The 27,911-nt window shown below is 36.4% G+C and overlaps 1 protein-coding gene across 2 annotated transcripts in view; it reads right to left on the bottom strand.

Annotated features, from left to right (window-relative positions):
* myom3 (myomesin 3) overlaps positions 1–27,911 on the bottom strand; it is a 76,030-nt gene that overhangs the window by 16,751 nt on the left and 31,368 nt on the right. For both annotated transcript variants that reach the window (XM_038276346.1, XM_038276347.1), the window contains exons 11-21: positions 25,368–25,509; positions 21,111–21,310; positions 18,855–18,908; positions 16,963–17,090; positions 15,193–15,376; positions 14,058–14,232; positions 13,809–13,930; positions 13,254–13,441; positions 4,989–5,115; positions 979–1,160; positions 672–786 (exon numbers count right to left, since the gene is read on the bottom strand). In XM_038276346.1, coding sequence (XP_038132274.1) covers positions 672–786; positions 979–1,160; positions 4,989–5,115; positions 13,254–13,441; positions 13,809–13,930; positions 14,058–14,232; positions 15,193–15,376; positions 16,963–17,090; positions 18,855–18,908; positions 21,111–21,310; positions 25,368–25,509 — 1,617 coding nt within the window. The remainder of the gene's footprint in view (positions 1–671; positions 787–978; positions 1,161–4,988; positions 5,116–13,253; positions 13,442–13,808; positions 13,931–14,057; positions 14,233–15,192; positions 15,377–16,962; positions 17,091–18,854; positions 18,909–21,110; positions 21,311–25,367; positions 25,510–27,911) is intronic.

Here is a 27,911-nt window from a genome sequence, read left to right as displayed (position 1 = left end):
AGTGGAAGCATTATGCTTTTTTCTGGGGTCTTGATTGAACTGGAGGAAAATCTGTTAAGAAATTAAGAAAGGATATTAATAATCCAAATGTCAGATAATGTAAGAAGAAAAAACATTAGGCTTTAAACAGAAAGCCATGGATGAAATCAAATTTCATATTTTCTTCTTATTTTTTTTCTTTCAGCAAAACAGCAACTTGAAATAAAGCATACATAATGTATGGATCATTTCACTAGCAGGTTGTTTGTGCCTTTCAGTGGCCTAGTCAGACTTTAAACCTAAATCTTACAGAAAATATGAAGGTTAGTCTAAAAAACAAAAAACAAATATACAAAAAAAGAGAGCTGTGGATGGAAGATAGATTTTAAAATCTGACAGATTTGGAAAATCTTGTTGTAAAAACAAGTGGGAAAGTTTATAGGCCCCTTTTCAAAAGTAAACCCAAGATAAACAAGGTGTGGGTTTTTTAAGCATGTGCACATATAAAAGCACTTTGCTTTGCTTTAATTTTGTTTTGTTTCAGTGTTTACTTACTCTAATAGACTATTTGTTTACAGTATTTACCAGGCAAAGAATATATCTTAGATTATCTTTTGTAATGTTTTAAGAATTTAAGCTGGCCCTCACTTGACAAATAAAGCAATGAGAGAACAGCTGTGTTTTATTCTGACCTGGTTGGGTCTGAACTGTGACCGGCTCAGAGGGCAAGGAAGCACGACCAACACCTGCCTTATTAACAGCAGACACACGGAAGCGGTAGGTTTGACCCGTCTGCAGACCAGTCACCTAGATGCCAGAGGACGCACACACACAGAAATAATCAAATTTATGATCTAAATCTTAGAAGCTGTAGATTTATATGTGAACATTTTCTAATGAGTGGGGTCAAACATTAATGATACAAACTTCTGCTTTATATGCTTTGAAGTTAAATTAGGCCCAGGCGTCAAATCAGAATTAGCTTGGTGCAACTCTCACCTTGTAACGCGTTTCAGAAATTGGTTTTAGAGTCAGAATGGTCCAGTTGTCAGACTGGTTACCCTGGCTGGTTTCCAGCATGTAGCCAGTGACAGGGCTTTCACCCTCATAGAGCGGAGTCGCCCATAACAGCACCAGCGAACCGTCTCTCACCTCCCTGAACTCCAGGTCATACGGACAACCTGAGGACCAGACAGCTGGATAAATAAGCAGTTTCAAACCAGAAATAAATCAGAAATATTAGGTTGAAAATAAAACCATAGATTCTGAATTTACTCAGATTGACTTCAGTGCTGCACATAGAAGTCAATTTACAGAATGATTTTTAGTCACGTTTAAATTATTGATGTATTGAGGAAGGAATATTTGCCATGATTAAAGAGGGGCTCATTTCAGTCAGACTGTTTCCAATTTCTGTATTAATGGCAAAATGCCGATCTGTGCAAGGAAAGAAATGGATTTCTCACTGAGTTTGGCAGGGTGAATCAGTATGTTGTTGTGGGTCATGTTAATAATACCAACAAAAGAAATGTGTCATTTTAGATATAGGTATAGCATGGCCTTCAAATTCACAAATATTTAATTTCTGCAGGAAAGAAGCAGGTATTTTTATTTTATGGTAAAAGCCCAGTGTGGATAAGCAAGTGCTCTGCCTTTTGTTGTAAAGATTAATCCTTTAAAATATTCTAAATTGCTCTGACTGCAACAGCTTGACGTATTATCTGTTTTTCCAGTAAACACAGTCCAGCTGTTTTGTACTAATATGCTACTATCTATTTTATCTGCAAAATATGTGTTATGAAGCCTAAACCTGGAGTCCATTTAACTCTAAATGGATGAGAAGCAGCAAGTACAAAGAACACAACTTGCAGAGAAATCTGAAAGAACTGTAGCTCAACGTTAACATTTGGCTCGTTTGATGTTAAAATTGCTTAAATTCAGAATCAATAATGGAATGAATACAGTCTTCGCAAAATACAGTAGATACAGAATAGAATGGTAAAAGAAAAATATTTTTGCTGTTGCTCAGAAGGAAAATTCAGATGTAACAGCAGTAAAATTAAATTAAATAGGAATATCTAGATTCTTACAAAGGTAAACAATAGCACCTGAATAAGACTGTAAAAGAAAACAGTAAGAGAACATTTATGACATAAATGAAATACTATATAACAGATACAAAAAAGTGCAAAAGAGTAGGATCATTTGAAAAAAATTTACAAGGTGCCCACATATATTTTAAAACTAGCCAACAGACTATCAGTAAGACAAATTAGTTGGGATGTAAACACTTATTAAGCTTGGAGCAATGGCCCTTGTAAAGGCTAAGAAATGTTTGGAGAAAGAATCTGCAGTAGTGCCTGTTTGAGTAACTAGGATGCCACTGATGGAGCTATCTGGTTCTGTAACAGTAATGTATGGATTCGGAGGCATTGTTCTAAAATGTACATTTTTCTAGAGTTCTTCTGTCTTCTATCTTCTGCAATGGATGAAGAGGCCATTCTGATACAGAGATGTCTTTTCTGTTGAGCTTGGACATTAACTGCTTCCTCTCATTTGTAGATTCTGCTCAAAAAAATTATTCTTATACACTTTCTCTAAGGTGCACATTGTGTGTCCACTCCTGCTATAACCATTTTCTGCTGTAACACCACAATTTCCCCATTTTGGGACAATAAAGGTATTTTCTTTTCTATTCTCTTTTTTTGTAAAATTTTTGCAGCACTTGTGGCTCGTGTTTTTTTTTTTTTTTTTTTTTTTTTTTTTTTTTTTTTTTTTTTTTTTTTTTTTACAGGAGGCTGACAGGAAACAGGATATGAGAGGGTGGGAGAGACACGCAGCAAAGGACCTCAGGTCGGATTCTAACCCTGGTCGGCTGCATCGAGGACTGAGGCCTCTGTGCATGTGTCCTGTGCGCTAACTACTGCGCCACCTGCACGCCTCTATTCTGTTCTATTCTATTCTAAAAACCAAAAAAACAGCGCCATAGGAGATTGCTGAAGTCACCACAGAGTCCCTTGTAATGTAGAAGTAGTCAGCCTTCTTAGCTAGTGGGTTCTGCTTTAAAATCCATCAGTATTGTAAAGTTTTTAGTTCAGGTAAACTTAAACTACTTAAAAATCCACCATATAAACTTTAGCTCTATGTAGTTGCATGATTCACTCCAACAATCAAAGACATTGGTTAAAACTGCTACACACAGGTACACATCCTGATGTCAGTTCCATACGCTCTATGTACAAGTTGTAATATCCTAAAATTGTTTTAATTAGAATATTAACAGACCCACTAGATAAATCATAATAATTTCCCATGCTTATGTCAAGAGTGGCTTAAATAATTATACATTATTTTGAAATCATAGTTTATGTTTACAAATATAAAGCCTATACCCTTTTATTTAATAATGTGCTGTTAGTGTTAAATGGTTGTCTCTCATTATAAATCGCCTACTAGCATGATATTCAATAACAAATCACACATGAGCAAAGCGTGATAAATAGCCACAGCTAATTCTAACTCAAGGCTGTTATTTTAACAAATTTACTAGTCACTTAACCTCTAACCTCCACTATTACTGTGTGCATTAATGGTGCAATAAGTAAACAGCATATTATTATCCTGGTATTTCATACTGACCTGTTTATTTTGCTGTGAGGAAACTACATACACTATTAGAGGTGCAGTTTAAATTAAAGTAAAAATGGCAGCAAGTGGAAATGGGTTCTGCAGGTGATGGATGGTGTTTATTTCTATCTCCCCTCTCTACGCAGCTGGGGTCGATAAACAGATTGTAGAAACTGCAGGGTAGCAGAATATTGACGGATGCTCAAATTCCCAAAGCTCTTAGGTAAATTAAACACTTTGGAATGGCTGATTTTAACTGTGGAATTCCTCTTTAATCTAACAACATTTTGTGGTTGTTGTTATCACTTTTGCTAGTGCAAGTTTAAAGTCCAAAACTAGTTTAAGAAGCAGATGTTATGCAACTTTCACAGGTTCAGTTAAAGGAAATATGCTCTTAGTTTTAGATAATTGATGTTTTGGTAAAAAACTTTTAAAATAATTCAAGATGAGTTGTCTAGTTTAATGCAAAGCAACAATATTTACAATATACCATACTTTAAGGGAGTTTTTGGGCCGTAATATGCATAACTCATAGCAACCCTCTTTTATCATAACATAAATGTTGTCAAAATTTGTGATTTTTTCCCCCCAATCATATCTTGAGGTTTTTAATGGGTTTAGACCCATTGTTCACAATGTTTGATCCTAAGCAACTAATGCTTTTTGCCTTGTGAAAATGTGGTGTTTCATTTTGGAGATAAAGATTGCATATCAGTAAATCACTTCTGGGTTGTTGGGGAAGGTTTCACTCAGGAATGATCAAATCCAGTTCCCAAAGAGGACAAAATGCATCTGAACAACAACAGCAGCCTGGAAGATAATGACATTATAAGCACCATTGTGCAGCACTTTTCATTCATTTCCCAAAAGCATTGAAAAAGCAAAAACAAATTGTAACCAGCATTAGTCTCTCTGATCACATTTTGGCTGATTTCATGTATTTATTGTTAAGAACAATAAATATAAGCAGGCTGGTGGTGGATTTCAGCTTTGGCTTTCAGGACAATCTTTTGTACAGATGTTCAAAACGTACCTCATTATGGCCCCAACTGCTGCAAAGTTTGTGTCCTTAAGAGGAAAGACTTTAGCTCTATGTAGTTGCAGGATTCAATTTTAAAGCAGAACTCACTAGCTAAGAAGGCTGACTACTTCTAGATTAAAGGGACTCATCCTTCTTTACAACAGCACATTCTAACTGCAGGTCAATTTATTCTTTTAAATTGAGGATTTTTCAAAAACTTCTGTTTGGAAGACATGTTTTTTTAAAATAATTTTCAACGTATAGTTTTCTATTTGCCAAATGCAACTGTTGAACTTTCAGGTGAGGAGATATTTAGTTAGTAGCATTTCTTTTCTGGATTTTATGAAGCTTTGACCTCCACCTGGTTCTGGCATTGTCCACTTTTCACACAGGAATGCTTCACTGGCGTCAGACGGCTTCCCAATGCCGGCTGCATTAGCAGCAAAGACTCGGAACTGGTATGAATGTCCAGCTTTCAAGCCAGAAACCTGTGGACAAAGCAGATAAGCTGTTAAAAGATGCCGATGAATTTCATTGGATGTAAATATTTTTAGAGGAGTGAGAAAAATGTTCACAGTATGTAAAATATTTGCCATCAGTGATATACACTTATCTGTATAAAACTAGCCTGTCTCAGTGCAATGCAACTCCATGCATTCCTCGTATTTAACTGCACTACTGTATCAATTATTTATTTTGGAGTCGAATTAAGTCCTCCTATTTATTCCAGTTAATCTTAAATGCTGCAGGCAGAGTGATGACTTGTATTGCCATGAAAAATCACATTTCCCCCACTATAGCCTCTTCACCTGGGCTCTCTGTGGTTTAGAATAGGTTTTAAAATCTTCATCACATTTAAAAGCCTGAATGGCCTCGACTCGTCTTCATTCAAAGAACAAAATGTTCCCCATTATCCCACCAGATCTCACTGCTCCCAGACAGCAGGTACACAAATGATCTCTGTGGAAAAAAAATGTGTTTAGCACAATTTGTTTAGTTTGCTTTGAATCTGACTTTGGTTGTTTTTTATTCTCTCTGTTGCCTTTATAACAATCATTACACATTTTAGTTTCCAAATGTTTTCTTTTCTTTTCAATCTTTAAGCATATTAATTTACTTTGTTTTGATCCGATTGATGAGTTATATTCCTGTTTTAAAACTGTAAATAAACTCAAGCTGGGTTTATTTATCTTAATATTTTAAAATGGAACCAAGAAAAAGCATAGAATTTTTGCCTAGTTTCTGAATTTGTAAGAATTTTAATCACAAATAACCATAAGATAGTTTTTTTAATCTTTAACTCTTTTACAAATCAGTGTGTCAAAGTCAATTTTGAAAACTGATTTTAATAGCCCTAAAAAAGCTTTTTATTTGACTGATCTTGATCAAAATGTGTTCAACTGAAATGCAAAAGTCCAATCAGGAAAAAAAAAATTCTCCACCTACAAACCTTCATTTTGTCTGATTTTAAAATACCGTTTTCAAGTTTTAAGCTCTGATGGATCTGCAACATGTTTCTGAGCTCCTGAGACGTTACACCCTCTGAATGGAGAGAGGATCCAGACCTATTGATCAGCTCATTGATCCTACTATTCACAGCCACTTAGACTCTAAGGGCCTTATCGCCTCTGTGAACAGCTGTGAACCTCTGCTGCCTCTGCCTATCTCCAGGCAACTAAATGACCAAAGCAGAGGTGAGCTTTTTCATAACAGCAGCAGCCGCTATCTGAAAGCTGCCACATCACACCTGCACCCTTCTTCATTTGGCACAAATCTTTTCCTGATGATACATTTTAACTGAACAACAATCAGTCAGAATGATGTACAGTCGAGGATGAAGAAGCAAGACACAGTGTGCTTCAATAAAACCTCTGCCACCAGGGGGCAATCAGGCTACACTTGATTGAATGAAAGACCTTTGTCTTATCCAGGGGATTGCTTTTCTTTTTTTAACACTGAATACATGACCTGCTGTTCTTCCAACTCGTTCTTTAAAGAAATGGATAAAAGAATATCAAAGTTTGTATGGCAAAATAAAAAAGCAAGAATTAAACTTAAAATACTCCAGTCCCCAAAGAGTAATGGAGGGCTAGGTTTACCTGAACTAAAGAACTATTATTGGGCTGCTCAATTGAGAGCCATAGCCCTGTGGTTAGCAAAGAATCAAGAGACAATATGGGTAAATATGGAGCAAAGGGCCTGCCCAAATCTGTCCCTAGATACACTGCCCTTCACAACAAAGCGGGTTCAAAAGAATCTCAAGATTCAAAATTACTGGATTAAGGAAACAATTAATATTTGGTCAAGAATAAAGAAAAAATTTAACTTTCCGGACTCTATATCAAGAATAGTAAAAATCACCAAGATTCCAGACTTTATCCCTGCTACTATGGACACAGGGTTTGAGAAATGGACGAAAGGGGGACTGGTATTTATAGAACAGCTTTTTAAAGGGTCAACAATGAAATCTTTTGAACAAATTCAACGGGAATTTAACTTACAAAAAAATGATTTTTACAGATATCTGCAGCTCAGACATTACCTTCAGAATCATAGTGAATGGCAGAAAATTTCAACAGACATGACCAAGACGGAAGAAATTCTATTATCAATAGCAAAAGGTGAATCAAAAAAAGCCATGATCTCAAAACTATACAAAAGCCTACAATATGAATCCAATATCAATAACAAGGGGATTAAGGAGAAATGGGAATTAGAGGCTAATATAATAATAGCAGATGAAGACTGGGAAGAAACATTCAGCTTTGGACACAAATTAACCAACAGCCCAACATGGAGGGAATTTGACTGGAAAGTCAAGATGCGTTACTTTAGGTCTCCAATTATTACATCTAAATATGGGGGGACATCTTGGCTATGCTGGAGAAACTGTGGAAAGGTGGGGGATTTTACTCATATATTTTGGGATTGTCCAAAGGTGGTAAAGTTTTGGAAAAATGTGCAAACAGATATAAAAAATATTTTAGACATTTATTTAGATCTGGATATATCTGTATATATTTTAGGAATAATTCCCATGGACTTGACCAATAAAGACAATAAATACTTGATCGGGGTCATGCTCCTGATTGCGAAGAAGTGTATAACATCTGCATGGTTAAGGCCACAACCTCCGAGTATCACAGAGTGGAGAGATAGAATCAGAAAAGTCTACATCATGGAAAAAACAACATCAAGACTACAATTTAAGCTGGAGACCTTTGAAACTAAGTGGAAACCTATAGCTAAATTCATATTGGGACCTTGACACCTCTTTGTTTTTTTTTTTTTTTTTTTTTTTTTTTGTGATTGTGTCTTGACTTTATCTTGTATTGTGTGCTTTTATTACTTTAATTTGTTTTCCCAATGTGCCTACTGTTGTACATTTCACCTTAATCATAGTGACTTATACATCCATGAATGTTATTAATGAATATGGGTTTCTCTTAATTGGGCTAGTGTTTATTTGAAGGAAATGCACCTCTATTTGTCATTCTTGGAGGTTCTTTTTGTTATTTTCTCCTTCAATAGCACCTGGATAACTGTTAACGGAGCTGGAATAGACAGCCTATATGTCTGATGTAAATGAAAGGTCTAAAATGATCTAAGAAGATATTAAGATGTGAATTGTGAGATGTGACATGGAAGGACATATGTATGTGTTGATATAAAAATTGTTATTGAAAATAAAAAGTTCAAAAAAAAAAAAAAAAAAAAAAAAAGGCTTTGCCACTACATAAATTGGGCTGTTAAACTTATACTACTTTTCCTACAACACTAATGTAGACAATCCTATGGGGGAGGCCTGTATGGTACCCCTTTTCTCTAAAATTAGTGGGTTGTTAAATTTTTGACCTTATAGGCTATAAAAAATAATTAATTGCAAGTTATTAAAGTTGAACTATGAGATCAAACTATAAATAAAAGTATGATCTCAGCAGCTTTACATAAAAAGTAAGTACTTACTTTTGGATTAGTATTCATTTGTATACAATATATTCCTACACACAGATCAGGTTTACAGATGGCAGAGGAGCTCAGAATTTCTACTTTAAGGATCTTAAAGTAGAGCATCTGACTCTCTGCCTTAAAAGTCGACGTTTATTTGCACCTCGTCTGGATCCCTCCTGGTTTTCCCAGATATGTCCCAATTGGAGGAAATCCCAGGGAAGACCCAGAACCTGCCGGAGGGACTATATATCCACTCTGCCCTGGGACCATCTGATGGATTGATGCATGAACTGACCTGCTCCATTCAGCTGTCCCTTTTGTAAAACACCCTTTGCTTGGTTGTTTTCTGGGAGGTGATTACATTTGGAGTCCTACGGTAATAAGCTACATATGAGTGAGATGCAGATATGAGTGAAATCTACAGAGTAGATCTTTGGGGCTCCTCTTCCCTCCATAAAAAAACTTTTCTTTTTTTGCACCATGTTTTTTTTCTCCCACAATGTTTACATCTGATCCCTGCTGCCCTTTAGGAAACAGAAATGTCATGAAAGCTGTACAAAAAGAAATTTTACTATGTATACAAAAAGACAATAAAAGTTGTGTAAGTCTAAGTCAGTCTAAGTCATATCCACGGATCTTGACCATGTACTTTTTCTAACCTGTTTTTCCCATTTTGGATTCATCATTAATCACATTTTATAGCCTACTAGAGAGCAATGCACTGAATCTATATAGTTCTCATATCCTTTGAAGTTTTCACACAACAGCAACAATCCCTTTAGATGTATTTTGTTTGCTGCTTTTTTGATAGATCTTCCCAGTGCATTTTATAGTTATAAGGAGCAAAAGAAAAATGATACAGCTATACTTTCTTCTTAAAATAGCTCAAGCTCTCAGATGTGACAGTGAGTTCATACATTTTCACACCCAGCCAAATCCTTGTCTAGATTTAAGCATTGACATTAATATACTATTCTAAAACATGAATAGACTTTGCACCAAAGCAATGGTTCCACAGTTTATCACGGAAAATCCTGCATCCTGTAACTTTAAGAAAGATCCAGAACATTTCACACCTGAATCAAATGTCTTAATTGCTTTCTTGGCATACAGACAAGGTTGGATGTGCCGAACTAAAGACACATCTAAAAAAGACAGAAACAGAAATCTCATCCATCCATCCATCCATCCATCCATCCATCCATCCATCCATCCATCCATCCATCCATCCATCCATCCATCCATCCATCCATCCATCCATCCATCCATCCATCCATCCATCCATCCATCCATCCATCCATATGCAATAAAACTAACAGAATAGGAGCTATTAAAGCAATGAAATCAACAAAAACAAGCAACAAAAACCTGACGTTCCTACTCATGAAACATCAGAAATAATCATGGAATTAAAAGCCAAATTGAAAAATTATTCTTTTAAAGTCATTCAAAATCATTACGTTATTGACAATCCTAATTCTGGGTGGAAGATCGTTCAACTGTATGGGAACAACAAAGAGATATTTCTGTCTCCTTGGCTCTCAAGACGAGTCCTAAAAGCAGCAGCTGATCAAACCCATTATTGTGTAAATGCTCAGGTAAGTAATGAGCTTCCTTAATTCAGCAGTACTCTCTCCCAGATTATCCACGCTTTGGGCAGTTGTTTCTAACTGAGCCTTGCTTTAAAATAGAGAATATAGTTAATTTGTGAGATTAATAAAGTCATATCTTATCATATTTTATCTTATTTGTTTTCACTGTTTACATTTAAACTTTACATTTGACAGAGGATGAGCTTTTTTTTTTATAACCATGACTTTAGCTTCCTTATATGACTTACTGTACACAATAAAAAGCCTCAATCAGGAGCTTATCTCCAATCCAAAGCAAGGCTGCACCTCATCCTGGAAACAGATTGAGTTTTCCGTCTCCTTAATATGTTGCTAAAATGTCTCATTTTATTCCAAAGGGGAAACATTTTTTTTCTCATTAGAGACTTTGGAATAACAAAAACATCTCCAGTCCTGAGAACTGCAGTCCAGAACAACAGGGGTCAGTTGTTGTGCTCAGAAGTTTTTATTTTATTTGGGTTTGTCCTTGCTTTTCTCTTCAGGAGATAAAAACAACCTCTCATAGGTTTATGAAATATCTAATTATGGAGCTCTTGTATTCTTAGTGAAGCACTATTCAGATTTTACTCCTCTAAGTCTCCATGGACACTGCCTGGTTGCCTAGTGACACAGGCGGATTTAATGAACAACAGTTTACTTTCACTGTCAGGTATTTGCAAGAAATCTAAAAGTGGAAATAAAACTTTATGATTCACTTAAAAGAATTATTATTAATAAATTTAGTGTTTTAACTCATGTATTGACTGACATGTATTTTGACCTCAAAGCCTATAATTTTACTCTATACTGTTTCACAGTGGGGACTGGTGTTAGTTTTCTGTCATTTTTCCATTTTTCATTTAAGAACTGGGCTTTCTTCTACATGTTTGATTTAAGCTCTCATTGTTTTGTCTGTCAGTTTGGGCATACAACCATGTGTTGGGAGGTTTAAAGATGTCATACTGTTTACTTTAAGGTGACAGATTGAACAGTACCTAGAATATAGTTTTTTACTCTAAATCTGATTTCATCCTCCATGGCTTTATTCCGGCCTTCCTAATTCTGCTTGTTTACTAAGTTCCTCTAAAACCCATTTCTAATAATTATTTTAATCTGCTCTCTATATGTATTCTTAAGGCCCCAGGTTCAGCTAAAATTTTTATTTTAGCCTCAATTAGGGTAAGAGTAGGGTAAGAGAGTATGAGTATACTGAGAGAATTACACATTGATATGAGATAATATAAAAATCTTCACCATCAAACCTGATGAAACATGTATATACAAATTTACGGATTGTACATCAGAAGTAACCAATGTATTAAGCGTAGCTCCACAGAGAGGATCTCGCTATTCTTGACCAGATATACTGAGAGAATAAAACAGAACACATTAAAATAGAATATATTATACTGGCATTGCCATGAGAAAAACAAAATTGAAAAAGTTATTCTGCGCTAAGATAACTTATATGATATGCAAAATAATGAGATGGTTGTTTCTGCTTTTGCATCTCCCTCTGGTAACTAATCAGTTACAAACTGTCGTTGTTGCTGCTTGTTGCTATTTCAAATAATCTATCAAATCTGCACGACGATAACATGGTGAGGGGGGCGAATGTGTCCTTTGTGATGTTATGGGCGTTTTGGAAACAGTTGGAGCTGTGAAGGTTTTCAAGAATAGGGGGAGTCCAGGTATCAATCTTTCAGGCCACAGTAATGAACAGGAGTGTTTCCCTCTGAGCAGTTGTAAAGCTGGTGTTGCAAACACAGATGGAGTAGGTCAATATGCTCTCAGTAGAGAACCAATAAAAGGGCGCCAGCAGTCTACATGTAATGTTAGTTTTTATAAGCAATCTCAGGAAATGCAGAGTTCACTGGGCCTTCTGAAGCAGGTCAGAGGTGTTTACTATCGGCCCCTGGATGTGGACTCAATGGAAACGGCAGAGAGGCACTTGTCTTTGTCATAGGTCAGCTATCATCTCCTTGGTGGAAATTTCCAATTATGCTGTCAGATTGTGAATGTGCAAATAGTGTATACTTTAGACTTTGTTATTTAGAATGCAATTGAACAACATTTGGCATAATGGGTAGATAATAAGTGTTAATAAGTGTTTTTAAAATTACCCTTGGTATGTGGGGAATATGCTAACATACAGCATCTTGGCTCTGGGGTGGTTTGAAGCAACTTTAAATCTTGTCAAAATTATTTTTATGGGATTATATCACCCGTTCATTCAGGGTAGGGCTTTTGAATTGATTGGTTATTGAGTAAAGTAGCTAAGTTTTGTCACAGAATGTGCTGGATTGAAAAATTGTGGCACATGTTTGTGACATTCTGGGAAGGTAGAAGGAATATTTTTTGGATCCCCTTAACATGGCTGATGCTCCAGGCAGGACCAAGGCTGAAGTCACTGAGTTCCCCCCCCCCCCCCCCCCCCCCCAAGACCAACGGCATTCCCTGGTATGTTTCATAGCTAAATATGAAGCAGGTATTCAAACCGGAGGTGATGGTTCTCGACCACAAAAAAGGTGGCTTGTCCCCTCCAGTTTGGAAGATAGCTCCTGCCTCACATGGAGAAGTTAATTTATGTTCAGGTCTTGTTCATGAGTATTGGGAGAAACAAGCAGGGGGATCAACAGATGGGAAGGGCCGGGGGCCTGGCCTGGGAATGCTGACAGTCAATGCCTGCACTCTTGGGCTCCCCCAGAGAAGTGGGAGAAAGTGTCTGGGGAGAGGGAAGTCTGGGATTCTCTGCTAAGACTGCTGCCCCCCGGCATTGGATAAGTAGAAAATGATGCGTGAATGTATATATATATATATATATATATATATATATATATATATATATATATATATATATATATATATATATATATATATATATATATATATATATATATATATATATATATACTGTATATATATATATATATAAAATCATAGCTTCAGAAAATCTTTACTAAGAGATTAACTACCAAATCTCATAAAGATGTATTTACACTAATAGCTTTTGCAAGGGTTCTTAAAGAGGAAATAATTCTGAGTAGAACTACTGTATTACCAACCTTGAGCGTCCTTTCTTTGGCAGGTTTTGTGTTGACCTCTCTCCAGGTCTCGGTGCCCTTCTCCTTCTGGTCCAGGTAGTAGCCATGGACATGGTTTCCCCCATTATAGGAAGGAGCCCTCCAGGAGAGGACCATCTCTGATCCTGTGCACAGCAGTAGGGTGATAGCAGAGGGAGAGGAGGGAACCTCTGAAGAAACACAGAGCAAAAGTATAATAACTAGAGATGAAATTTATTAGAGTATCACAGCAAGCAGGTTGACTGCCGGACGAATACCAAGAAGCAAGAAGTCTTTATTCTGTCTAAAGCTACAAAGTCTTGAATCTGTACCAATGTTAAAAGAATTTTCCAGCCTGTTCTCTCTTTGATGAAAATACATTTTCCTGAAGGAAGAGCTTTACTAGATTTTAAGTTAAATAAATACATTGCAATATAATTTCAGTACCAATATTTTTAACCAAAACAAGTATTCAAAGTTACAGTTTAAAATGAAATATTAAAACATATTCTTAACATTCCTGCAACTGTTGCAACATCACTAAATCCTTGAACTTACTGATGGCTGCTTTGACGATGATGGGGTGTGACTCATCTGAATATCTGCTGTTTCCTGCTCGGCTCACAGATTTCACCCGAAACACATATTCTTTCAGCGTTTTTAGGCCATGAACAGTAAACCTGAGAACAAAATATGTTTGGATTAGACACTGGAAATGATCCATGGAATCTTCTTTGTTTTATATGATCACCATGATTTTTTTATTTTTAAGATCTTTAAAAAGTTGTCCTATTTTTTTTTTTTTACCTGGTTGTTGTTACAGGTTTGTTGTTGACAGTTTTCCACTCCTGTTTACCAGCTTCACTGTAGTACAGATAATATCCCAAGATGTTTTCTTTGTCTTTGGGTTCTTGCCACTGCAACAGAACTGAGGTGTCCGTGTCTCTAATGGCCATGGCTGAATGAGGAGGAGGCGGCACAGCTGAAGGGAAACAAATGAGGTTTAATCAGTCAAAACAATTCGAGGTCATTTATGAACTGATACAAGATCTCAGCTACAATGGAATCTACCCATGATGGTAAATGGTAAATGACCTGTACTTGTAAAGCGCTTTTTTAAGTCAGAGGACTTGACCAAAGCACTTTACACTACATTCAGTTATTCACGGATTCACACACTCACACAGCTGTGTTTTCATGACATATGGGGACATTTCATTGACTTGCATTCATTTTATATGGCCTAACCCAGACCCTTACCCTAACAACTACCAACATATACACTAACACTAACTCAAAGGACAAATAAATAAATAAATAAATAAATAAATAAATAAATAAATTAGGGGCTCACTGACAGAAGGTTAATAAAGATTGATTAATGAGTCACAAATCTAACTCTGTAGTGGGACAAATGATAAAGAGCAAAGATTGGGGAAGGAGTTATTTTTCCTAGAGCCAATTTAAAATATTCTTATTTGTTACTCTTCACACACAGATGCTTGAGAGTCCCTAAATAAGTTTTCCATGCATCAGGCATAGCAAAAAACAAAACAAATAGGAAGGGCTATGGCTAGCGTATTTAGGGGGCTAGTTTATTAATGACATATATGTAAATGTGGAAATTTAAAAACCAGATTCAGAAAACAGGCAATAATAGGTGGCTGAAATTAATTTTGACGGATCAAAGCTTTACAAAAACAGAGAATGGTTTGTCATGTGTTGCAGAAATACATATTTTCCTTTATTTTTTAGTAGTCCACAAGTGCTGACTTTCTATTTAATTCCAGAATAAAAACAGTGGAACCTTGTTACGATTATTGTAGGCACAGCACTAGATTACACTAAATGCTAATTTAGGGGTTTATTCCTAACAGTGTGCCTGACCTTTAAGCACACAAAGTAATAATTTAGCCTCAAAACGCAATTAATTCTCTCCTACCTTGCGGCTTTCCTAGTGAAATAGGTGTACTCGGAGTGGAGGGGTCACTGACACCATACTTGTTGATGGAGCGCACTCGGAAGCAGTACTGCTTGTCTTTAACCAGATCAAACACTGGGAACCTGGGAGAGTTCACCATCATGTCCAGACTGGCCAGTTCCCAGCTGTTTTTCCCTGCCAAGGACTGATCCAAGCAGATAAATATTGAAAAACAGGATTAAACAACAAACAATGGATATATTAGATCTATTTTAGGACATTCAAATTATTCATGCCTTTAAATATTTTTATAATATACAGACAAAATATTGTTCACTTTAAACACATTGAAAAGAGGATGTAAATGAGTGGATAAATAATTATCTTTACCTCTTTATTTTTATCAATGAAAAAGTATAATAAGAGACCTAAACCATAGCAAACAATTCCATTTTCATATTCCTCTTGGCATTTCCGTATTGCTCTTATGTGAATAAAACATTTCCCTCTTTAAGTTGTTGTTTAAAAGGTAGAAATACCAACAAAAGAGGAGGTATGCCAAAAGGGAAGTTATTATTAAGTGATTTCTTGAGGGCAAAAAGGATATTTGAATGTTCCCTTCATTATATAAGCAGAACTGAGGCTGCCAACGTTAGTAATTTCAGGTACCTTTGAAGGATCTGACAGTTTTATTACCTCAGTAACTTATAAAGCCACAATAAAAATCTGCTTCCTGTGGCAGTTTTCTGATTATTGGAGTCAGGAGATGTTTTGTGCCTGAGCAGATGTGAAGGAGCCAAGGCTCCTTATTATATCAAAGAAAAGGTCAGTCCTACTGTTGTGTGTTTCTGTTGCCAAGGCAAATCTTACATTTTAGTTGAAAAACATATATTGTAAAAAAGGAGGAGTTGGATCCATCCATCCATTTGGATGTTCAAAATTTCATCACGGGGAGGCACAGTTATATATTAACACAAAGGTAATTAGTGGTCTAACATAACCTGGGATGCATTTCTAGACATTTGTTTATCTTCTTTACAGTTTGATGTAATCTATTTGGAATAAAATAATTTTGCCTCTCTTATTTAAACAATATTGTTGATATTGTTGTGGATGGAATCGTTTTTACCCTCAATAATCAATTAGAAAGATCATATATTTACCAGCACTTTAGCAACCAAGCCTTTCTGTTTATGTTTCCCAGATGTTTCTTGAAGATGTACATTTGTAATTAGGTTGGAATAGAAACTTATGACTGTGAGTGTTGCCATGGTAGTCTTTCCTGCCTTTCTACAAAAATTGGGGACCAGGGGGCATGTCCAGTGTTATTTACTGACCTTCATGTAGGCGGTGTTGAAGATTTATAAATGATCGAATGAACTGATGAAGAACAAGAGTGACTCATAGCAAATATTAAATCTCATCATTCCTTCTTTCTTCTGTTTTTTAAACTGATTACCGTTGTTAACTGAAGCAGAACCTCTGTCTGAAACATGCAAAAATCAAAAGCAGTTTTCAAGGTCTAAGTCTGACACGCTCTTCTCTCTTCTTCCCTTGTTGAGTCATAACATAACATGAATAAAAAGAAATAAAAGCAATCAGAAAGTGAAAATGTGCAGATTTTCTTCAAATCGAAGCTTCTGTTTGTTAGAAACTTGATTAATTTGATTTGCAGCCAAGGCTCACTTATTATAATATTATATTTGTTGGTGTGATCAGTGCAGCTGATCCGCTTTCAGAGCTGTTAGAATATGAATCTTTGTTTTTCTGTGCGTAGGTGTGCGGACTGACCCGTTCTACATAGTAGGTCAGCGGCTCCCTGCCTCGGGGTTCAGGCTCGGTCCAGCTCAGCACCACGTAGGTGTTGCTCAGCTCGCAGGCGCGGACGTCAGTGGGAGGAAAGGGGGCTTTGACCTGACCTGCAGAGCAAACAGAGGAGGAGGATGAAAACAAGAGAAAACAAGGTCAATATTAACAGAGTTGGCTAAGTTACAGCTTTTCCTCCTGTTAAAAGTCTTCAAGTTGCGTCTGCTGGAACTGACAGACACTCACAACGGGAGACACTCACAAACCCTCTCTGCTACAGCTTAACCTCCATTCCTTATATGTCAAGTGTACCAAATAACATCGGAGAGGTTGAGTCAGCAAAGAATGAAGATCTCTGCAAGCCATTAAAGGACTGTGAAAGTCTTGGCAAAAAAAAAATCACTTTTCTTGTTCCATTTGCACCTTTGCAGGTTCCTGTGTGTATCACTTGAAGAATTTGCAGGGTTGCATGCTGGATGAGAGGAGCCCTCCAATGCTAAAGGAAAGCAATGATTTGAATAAAAGACCTGGTCTAGTAGAATAACATGATCTTTTGTTTGTGTGCGTACATTTCACTGATCAGCATAAGTCAGGAGGCCTTACTTTCTAAACATAAATGCTGCAAAGAATCTATGATAAAATGTATGATAATATTGTTATATAAAAACGAATTCTAATAACTATGGAAAACATTAATTGGGTATAAAGTAAAATCCTCCACTTTGTTATGGCTTGATTCAGAAATAAGAGTGAAATGAAAGAGTTGAAGAAAGTTTTACACACAAGACAGAAAAAAGCAGGTCTGGCTTCTGGTTGTTGTTGTGTTTGAGCAAAAAAGACAACTCTGTTCCTTAAAGAAGCTTTTTAAAAACTGAATCTGCAGTCAGGCTCTACTTCTCTGGATTTGTCTCTAGTTTAATAACCCAGGCTGTTCTTTTCTGGGTACCGTGGTCATGCATATAGATACTGGCAGATCAATCAGGTCCAAACTTGGCTCATTTATAAACACTGAACATTTGCTACAGTGGAGGACAACCAAAAAATAAAAATATGCTACAGAATTTTTTTAACGTTTAATTCCATGGAGTCCAACATTAGACAGATTTGTTAAATAATATCAATTACAAACTGCGCAAATAACATACACTATCAAAATAGATAAATGACTATATGTAACAAATACATTTCTAATTCAATAAATCAATTAATGTATCAACTGTATTTTCTTTATTATGAAAGATAAATCAGAATCCTATATAGTAGCAGTCAAGTCTTAGAAAAACAGCATGTTAAAAATCAAAAATATGCACAGAAAAATGCCAAACAAAAAAGTTATGCTAAAATTACCCTAAAAGAGAAGGCTATTTAAGCTGATTTTGATTGAGCATTAGCTACCGATGTCATGTCATTAAAAGCTTTACCATCTGGGTAAATGCATGCAGCTCTAGGGCTTCATAATAGAGCAGAATCTAAATGTACAATTGCATCCTTTAGGCGACAGTTATTTTCAGGTGGCGCGATTTTCTTCTAACCATTCACACATCTCTGTACGTGAGGTACACTGTCAAGGTTATCTGGCCTCTTTCATAGATATTCACTCTACCTTGTGCCATTATGGTCATTTACTGGGAGACCACTGGGGACTTTTTTCCTCTTTTCACAGCTGCAAATGGAGCAAATGCTCATTTCTTCAGCTGTAAAATTACTGAAGCTCATTTTTAAACATAATATGAAGATGCTTTAAGGCTATGAGCCTGCGGCAACCTACAGGTAAGGGGGCGGCGCTGCGTGTTCCAGTGAGACATACTGTAATGCTGGGTTAGAAAGGCTCCTATTGAGACAGAATCATACCTAAAACAAGAACCTAGTATTCTCACCTTCCAGTTCATCTTTTGTAATGGTGATGGTTCTTCCTCGATCAACTTTGACCACTGAGAGAGGAGAAGACAGGAAAGTAAATGAAAGGAGATATTGGGGTTATGGGAAAAAAATGCAAATGTTAGATGATCAGACAGCAAGACAAAAAGGAAAGAAAATACTTAAACCTTAAGACCACAGCCCATTTGTCATTGTTGTTACACACACAAATCTCATTCATCCTTTCAACCCCTGCTCTGAATCCAATATAAAAAAAAAGCTATTTATGTAATCTTTTAAGAAACAAAATTCTTCTCAATGATGCCATTAAAATGCTGCTGCAAAAAAATCCTGCGGCTGTGCGAAGATGAGATCTAAATCTGCACGCCTGCATCTGTTTTGCCTGGCACTGATCATTTCTTTGCAGGTATAACAGGGCCACTGAGGCAGATGAGGTGAATAAACAGCAGGAGGGAGTCGTGAATGCATTGCTGATGATTGCTGCAGCACACTGCAGATGTCAAGAGACACAAAGCACAAGCCCAAACAAATAGGCATAGAAAGATGACATACAGAAGCCTCTACACAAAGCAAAAGGACCACATTGTTTGACGTTTTATGGTTAATTGCAGCCTCAGGCAGAATTCCTTTCAACTCCAAACATATAGTGGTTTTTAAGCAATTAGAAGGCTGTAGAGACATGAAATGGCATTAAGCTTCTTCTTTGAATATGCAGAAAAATAGGTCTAAAGGCAAACTTTAAGGTAGAAAAGTTTAATTGGGTTTCTACTTGATTATTAAATATTGCTAATAATCCATTAATATGCATAACTTCAGTAACTAGAAATAAACATTATCTTTTTTTTTTAGCAGAATCTTCCAGAAGTTTCTTTCCTTTCACATATCTTTACTACACATGTTGCTATGTATTCCAGAGGGTCTATTTGTGAAATGTCCTGAGCTGTGCAGTGGTAAGAGGTCATAGGTTGCCAATTACTGTGTTGAAAGCATCATCAAATTGGTTTCCATGGCCTAGTAGCAGTATTCAGGCATAGCATCGCAGAGTGAGAAGCAAGGATTTTGGTGCTGTAAAACATGCTGATATTGGACTCCAGAGCTGTGCAGGTGTTTCTTTTCTGAAGGTACATACCGTGTATATCCTGTTTAGAAATTGAATGGGTGCTTTTGGGTTTGACAGCCAAGAGAATGACACTCCAAATTATCGCCTTTTGTCACATTTAAAATTTTCAGCATCCAGTCTTGTCTCCTTAGTAACTCCTAATAGCTAAAAAATGTTAGACTCCATTTTGTACCGGAAGAAATATGCTACAAAAAAATGAAACTGAAAAAATGCAAGCAGTAAAGGCAGCAAAATAGCATCTCTTATAAAGTTTTGGCAGATAATTGTGCCTACGTAGACATTGCGTACCTTTGTTCAGGTTCAAGTTATTGGAGTGCTGTAGCCGTGCCTCAATCTAAAGCATTATGTTGATATTTGTCCCTCCTACTAAACATGTCATATATACAGTAGCAGCCATTCAAATTGGCCCTTCCCAGTCATACGGCAGCCGAATGGCAGCCAACTTCCCTGCAATTCCAAGCAAAATCCCCTCCAACTTCCACCAACTGGAGTGATTCCTCCTTCTCCTGGGCATTCTTATTTTTTACTCTGACTCTACTCCTTCACTAAATTACAGGGTCTGACCAGGAGATAACGCTTCTCTTTAGATCTTAGTTTCCACAAATCATGACAGAAAGAATATAGTACAAAGATTGATGTTTAAAAGGAATTGCAGGGGACCAGCCAAGGACCCATCAAGGAAAGTGGGGAAATTTTGAACGGCTACTACTGTAATCCACAGTTTTGTCAGGACTCCCTACTGTAACTTTATAGCTCTCATCGTTTTTTTCTTAATGTGGATTTTGTTTATGGTGTAATTGGAAATGCACACCGGTGTGTATCATCCAATCCCAATGGAAATATGAAGGTGCACAATATTGTCAGTCAGAAGTTGCAAAAAGGCAATTTCTGGGACATTATTTTTTTTTCAGATGGCATATAATAAACTCTGTCTTTCAATATTATATTTGGCTACATAGATAATGATCCATGTGACCTAGATCAGAAAGCTTAGGGGAAATTGTAGCATAAGCAAAGTGAGTAGTTAGGGAAATGTGGGTTAATCTTATTCAGTTCAGTCAATGCATCATATAAACATCACCAACATCATCATTTCATATATTCCTGATGTAGTGCAGCAGCTCGTAGGTGTTACCCATTGTCCTGGTGTGTTCAAGGGGGTCTGCGATGAGGACAGGCCCTGTGGCTTTGGAGGGACGTCCTGCTCCAGCCTTATTTACGGCACAAACTCTAAACTGGTAAAATGCTCCTTCCTTCAGATCGAAAATGGGAAAGTGGCACATTTTCTGTGAGGACTCATTACAGCGCACCCACTCTCCCTGACTAAGGTCACATCTAAAAATGGGAGAAAGCGATTTGTCAGACTCGCAGGAACATTTATACAAGTACAGAAAAATAGAAAACTACATTAGAATTGGAGATTTAAAATAAGTAGATAGACATTTGATGTGAACAATTTTCAAGCAAGGCAAACTATAAAATACTATAAATTTATACAATAACAAAGTAAATCAGTAAACCCTGCCAAGGTCTACACTGATATCTCAGTGTAGACCTTGGCTATAAGTGTAGACCTTGGCATATAACCCTTCTCAGCCTGAGAAGGGTTATATGCCTCCAACTCCAACGTGCAAAAGTTACTTTATAAAAATCAAGATGACTTTCATTTAACAAATTCAGAAAAAAGTAAAACAGAGGTTCCTTGGGGACTGGAATGCTTCACACTACTTCCTGTCTTCGCACAAAACTCTAAAACAGTCGTGAATTTTATCTTCTCTAATTAAGGCTAGAATATTGCAGAAGACACACCAAAACTGATGCACGCATGACACAGACTCGTTCTTCTTAAGGCATAAAACCTGTATCTCCTGGATATGAATGAACTCTGATCCTTTAATCTCTTTCAGACTGTTTTATGTGTGCTCTTTTAATGAGCTTCTAATTAACATGCCCAAAGAGTCACTTCTGCTATTGGCAATGTCAGGACATAAAGTGTATTCTGCTTAACACCAGCATGTTTCTGATTCAGACAGAAAGGTTATAACAATAGGAGGTGCACTACAACCACTTGAAGCCTTTATAATCTCAGATTTTCGTGTAATTTTCAGTGGATGATTCCCCAAAATAACAGTGACATAGAATCCTCATCCTTATCACTGCAACCTCATCCCCATACAGGGGAACAAAACACCTCGCCTGTTCAGCCAGGCCAACATTTCCCTCTAACGACTCCCTTTCAGAGATATAGAGAGGTATCGGGTATTGCAGCCTAACAAAGAACCCAAACGACTGCCCATTTCTAAGGGGCGTACCCATTTGTCCGCTTCAATTTGCATGTTTACTAAGCTAAAACAAGGCTTTGTTTTTGGTCCACTCTATAAAGCCTAAAACTCAATGTTATTTCTTTCAATTAGAACTGAAAAAAACTTTCTAGGTGGAAAGCAAAATGTTATCAATTCTGAAAAAAAGGTCCAATGTTTTTTTTTTTCTTCACTTTTTTGAAATAAGATAGAATCCTGTTTTGGTGACCAGCTGAACATGATAAATTATTCTGATTATATACTCCTCATATATTTAATCATCTAATGAGACAATTAATTATTTAACATGGAATTTTACGTTTTAATTGATAACTAATTGTTCAATAATGTATTATATAAATAAGTTATGCAAGCAAAATTTTATTGGAAAATTAAATGGTGCCGTTTTAATCTCACAGTACTCATATATTCTATTATATATTTACATTTGGTTATTTCATGGCAGGGTCCCTCCATTCACTTGAGAAGTCAAATCTCGATCATTCCAAAATAACAATTTCACCTAAATGGAGTCCTGACCTCCACTTTAGGAACCCCTGATCAACAATTATCAATTAGCTTTATGTTGCTTAATTAATATACCCTACTTGCTTATGGTAGCAAACAAACTCATCCTGTCAAGTCTGCAGCTTTAATCAGTTGAGATGATTCTTTTAAAATATAACTAAAGCGATGTCTTCAACTGCATATAAACAACTGGGCTTTCAAATGGAGGATACATTTTTTAGGTTTGACAGATAGCTCCAAATAAGCCTGTGATAGAATCATATAGTCATTGGAGAGTGCTACTGAATAGCACTGTTGATTTAAAAAGGACAGTTCAAAAGCTGCCATAAAAGTAGGCCTACAAGTAAAGTAAGCTTCCCGATTTATGTGCTTTGACACCAGTCAGGAGAATTTAAAACTATAAGTTATGCATTTGAAAATACATAAACATTTGTAAAAGAAAAACACGTGTTTAAAAACACAATTTAGAAGTAAAATAAGTCCAATTAACATGGAAGATCTGCCAGTTTTTACAGTGTTGTGACACATTTCCAATTTAAAAACTATTAAGAGATGAGAGTGGAGAAATAACAATAGCAATGTCAGTGGATTTTGCAAATATTTACACCAGTGGATTTTTTTAAATTGTTTTAATAGTTCTAAATCAGGAGAAGAAAATTTGGCAAAGAATAATGACCTTCAGCAACAACTGGAAGCAAAAACACTTCAGAAAGTTGCTTTATTTTTGTAAAACTATACAAAATCACTCTAGAGATTTGGAAATAAAAGCAGCTTGTGGGAAGACTTGGAAATTAAACAAAAATGCTGCTTTAATACTTGTTCAATATCTATCTTTTTTTTTAAACTTTTAATTTTCCAAATACTTAACTACATTGTTTAAATGCAAAGCAGCTTTGTGTTGTCTCGACCTTTTAAACAAAGAATGGCTTGGAGAGTTATGATGTGCATTATTCTTCTTCTTGGAATAATCAGATCTATGAAGATTAAATGCTTTACACTTCAAAGAGTAGAGCAGAAAATGTGACTAAATCAAATATATATTTATTTTGAAGCTTGTTTACCCAGAATAAATGTCCCTGCAACAGAACAGCTTTTATTTTTAGACAGATTTCAAACCAGAAATCTGCTGGATCTCACTTCTTTCAGAGGTACTTGAGATAATTAAATAACTCAGTGAAACTCCACATGTACTTAATGAATTAATAAAGAGCCAATTAGAAGATCATACACTTCCTTATATAAGGTGTTAAAATTGGTGGTGTATGTAAGAATGAAAATAAGGAACACCAGCCAGTAATTGAAAATCTATGGAACAGTGCAATGTGTGTTCTAGACATTTTCGGAGCACAAACAGCCAAAAGCTAAAAAAAAAAAAAAGTGCATGGTTTTAAACCTGCAGACCTCATTAATAGCTCTGCCCCATCTGATTTTCACTCGTCTACCAATCTTTCTTACTATAATAAATCTTGAAATGTGTTTCGTACATGCCAAGAGTTTTGGATGATTGAGCATACTATGTCAGACAAAAATTGCATTAATAGTGTTTGAGAAAAAAAAAGTCATTATGATGGGCATTATTTTTCCACAGATCAGGAAACATCAGTTTTCCACCAAATAGGCATTTATATGTATTGGTCACACAAAAGTAGCTTATCTCTAAAACACACAGACAGAACCCTGCTGTAAATTTTCCATTGCATCTGAAACCCCCTATGAAGATGTTTTTCTACGACAGGTATTGTTAGACCAGTTAGAATAGAGGGTAAAACAGATGCAGAAGTAAGAAGGCAAAGCCAAAAAGCTCAGTTTCTAGATGGGTGAACCTGGTAGACACAAGTGCCAACAGAAGCTCGGCTGTAATTACATTGAAAATAATTTCTGCAAAGTATTGCTTCAGAGCAAAGATGCACCGCATCTGAATTTTAGATTTTGAAAAAAAAAAAAAAAAAAACATTTCTCACATTCTATTATCATACTATTTATTGTTAATGATATTATTGTTGTTGATAGTCAGAGGGCCCAGTGGAGCCGATTATATGGCAGCCTTGCTTCTGTCAGTCTGCCCAAGGGCAGCAGTGGCTAGAATGAATTCCAACTGTCAGTGTATAAATGTGTGTAATTGTGTAAGTCAGTGAATGTAATATAAAGAAATTTTTAATTGAGAAGTGAAAAATATGTAGAAAAGTTACTGATACAGAAAAAATAAAAAAAATAAAAACTGGTTCTATGTTCAAAAGGAGGGTCAGGCATTCCCGAACAGAATATACAAGTACCAGTAGATATGTTGACAATTCTCAATGTAGGTAAATGTATCCGAACAGAAAATAGATTTTTTTTTTTTTGAAAAAAATAAAAGAAACCCTTGCACATATTCCCATTGGCTGCTAGTACTGCCAAGAGTGATAAATTGAAATACTTTGACTTATTTCTCTGAACTTATTGGACATACAAAATGGAGTGAAGCATCTAATTTCTGGTTGGTCTCTTTTGCAAAGTAAAACCTCTTCAAAAGAGACCTAAAGAGAACAAATATGAAGTACAGTTCAGATCAGAGTGATTATCACCTCTCCACATAATAACCCTCCACAGGTGATCCTCCATCAGCGCTGGGGGGCTGCCAGGTCAGAAAGACATAGTTCTTGTTGACATCAGATACCTCCACCGCCAAAGGAGATGCAGGACCTCTAAGCACTGCAGCTGGCCCGTCTAAAGGAAAGCAGGAAGGAGTCAGAAAGGACGCGCTGAAAATGAGAAATGAAAATTCATGATACACTTTATAAACCTGTAATGACGGTAAACAAATGAGACGAATACAAAAGGGAATGATGAATGTTTCAAAGCCTATCAAATTGCTTATGTGGCATGAGCACTTGCATTACAATGAAATACCAACACAAGCTAAGCATTCTTACACAGATGAACGTTTTTCAAGTGGTTTATTTTCATTCTGAAAATAGTGTTTCAGAGGTAAAACTGCAGTCCATGAAAACTATATAGCTTCACAGAATGAAGGTAACAAGCTTTCTGCAGTCGAACAGTTTGATTGATGGTGCAATTTCAGTGCATGAATCACTTTTGTTTGCTGACAGGAAATGAAAGCAGAACCAAAATTTGAGGGGAGCTAGCTCAAACATAATTTATCTAGGATGGGACAGCAAATGATGACTCTCCACTAAAAGTTCTAAGGTGATTCTAAAGCACCCATCCATTTAAAATAACAAGTTTGACATTGGAAAGCAAATCACGATTGCAAGTTGTTAAGAGACCTGAGGCCCATGCCACAAGGCAAGCTAGAGGTTTTACTTCCAGCTTATCCAGTTTAACCAACCCATAACAACGGCAATCAGGATCAGAAGTACCACGAAGCTGGTTGTTAACTTGCTAACTCAATCCAGCTTTAACTGATCATGAAACTGTGAACAAGCATGTATAAAGGGGCGGGTTGAAGTTAGGAGACTAATCACAATCATGAGGGTAGTAGAGAAAGCACCGTATTTCTCTTGTGAGAAACAATACACTTTGACTTATTAGACATAGACTCAACCTTATTTATCCCTTGGAATTACTCCTTGGGAAGTTCTGGTTCCTATAGCGTATATAGAATACAAAGAGATAAGTAAAATGCCATCAAAGATAAAAATATGACGCGCATTATAAAAAGAGTGTATATAGTACCAAAAAAGTATAAAAGAAAGAAAAAAGTTGTAATGTCCTGTAAAATCTTTCCCTTAGATATAAAAATATCTGCACAGTAATTGTTGCATTTGCACTGTAGAAATGTACTAACCATATACATATAAATAAGTGAAAATTAAACAGACTACACAGTAGTTGACTTGGATTATTGCACTTGTACAGCAGATATGTGCTGACCTTATAAATAAGTAAAACAAAGGGTACACAATAGTTGGTATGTGTTATTGCATAGTGAGAGAAAAGAATATTGCACATGAGTGACAATAGGCAATGTTTTGTGTAATATGTCCAAAGAGGGGGTGCTGACCCTTGTCCCTCTTCCTATCACCTCCTACTTCCCCCAAGGGACGAGTAGTACAGCTTGATGGCTTGGGGAACAAAGGAGTTCCGCGGTCTTCAGGTCCTGCATTTGGGGTGGGGCAATCTCCTCTGAGTGGTGAAGACAGTGTGCAGAGGGTGGCTTGCGTTGTTCATAATGTCCAGCAGGTTCTTAAGTGTCTTTGTCTCTACCACGGTCCCCAGAAGGTCCAGATTCTTGCCAATCACAGAGCATCTGCATACTTCTCTATGTGACAAAGCTCAGAGTTGTAATAGAAGTCCGAAGTGTATAAGGTGAAGAGGAAGAAGAAGGTGAAGATTTATTCACCTTCTCAATATCTCATCTTACAGAAATACTAAGTGGGAAAAAAAGTCTCAATGAAAAGTTAAAAATTGTGGCGGCATGAAAGGGATGCCAAATAGGGGGATAAAGGATTGCTGGCTTAGTAAATGTGCAATACACATCAGTGACATTTAACATAGCCATGCATCCCAATCTCAAATACCCCTTAGGAGTGACAATGACTTGGGAGAAGATATCTGGGTATCTTGGACTTTTTAATTCATAATGTGGGCTAAAATAAAGCCGGAAGATGATGCCGATATAGACTGCATCCTATTAAGACAAGAAGTGATCAATCTGAGCGAAATCATCCTGATTTCTGAGCTGTCAGAACTCAGTGGGAGAAATGGAAAAGAATTTGCTCTACTTTTAAAATAGTGAAACCCCTAAACACTGCTATAAATGTACAGAAAAAGCTTAATGTCTTGTCTACTTATATGAACCTTGGTAAAATTCCTTTTTTTGTCTCATAGAGACTTTTTGCTCTAAATGATACATTTTAAATCTCACAGAAACATTACAGACTTCTTCTTGCTGTTTTTTTTTCAACCTGGCGGTTTACCATTAATCCCCCATCAGCGTAGTTTCAGCGTAACATCTACACTTCTCATTTATACAATTACAGCAAAGAAGGAAAATATTAACAGCATTTCACAATGCGATGAGTATGACATGTCACAGAAATCCAGGTAATGACTCACCTGAGATGGCATAAATCCTTCTTTTATATGCTGTACAGGCAAGAGACCAG

Source organism: Cyprinodon tularosa, unplaced genomic scaffold (assembly GCF_016077235.1).
Source record: "Cyprinodon tularosa strain WSP-4 unplaced genomic scaffold, ASM1607723v1 ctg124, whole genome shotgun sequence".
Taxonomy (NCBI): domain Eukaryota; kingdom Metazoa; phylum Chordata; class Actinopteri; order Cyprinodontiformes; family Cyprinodontidae; genus Cyprinodon; species Cyprinodon tularosa.
This window is presented reverse-complemented; position numbering and strand designations above follow the sequence as displayed.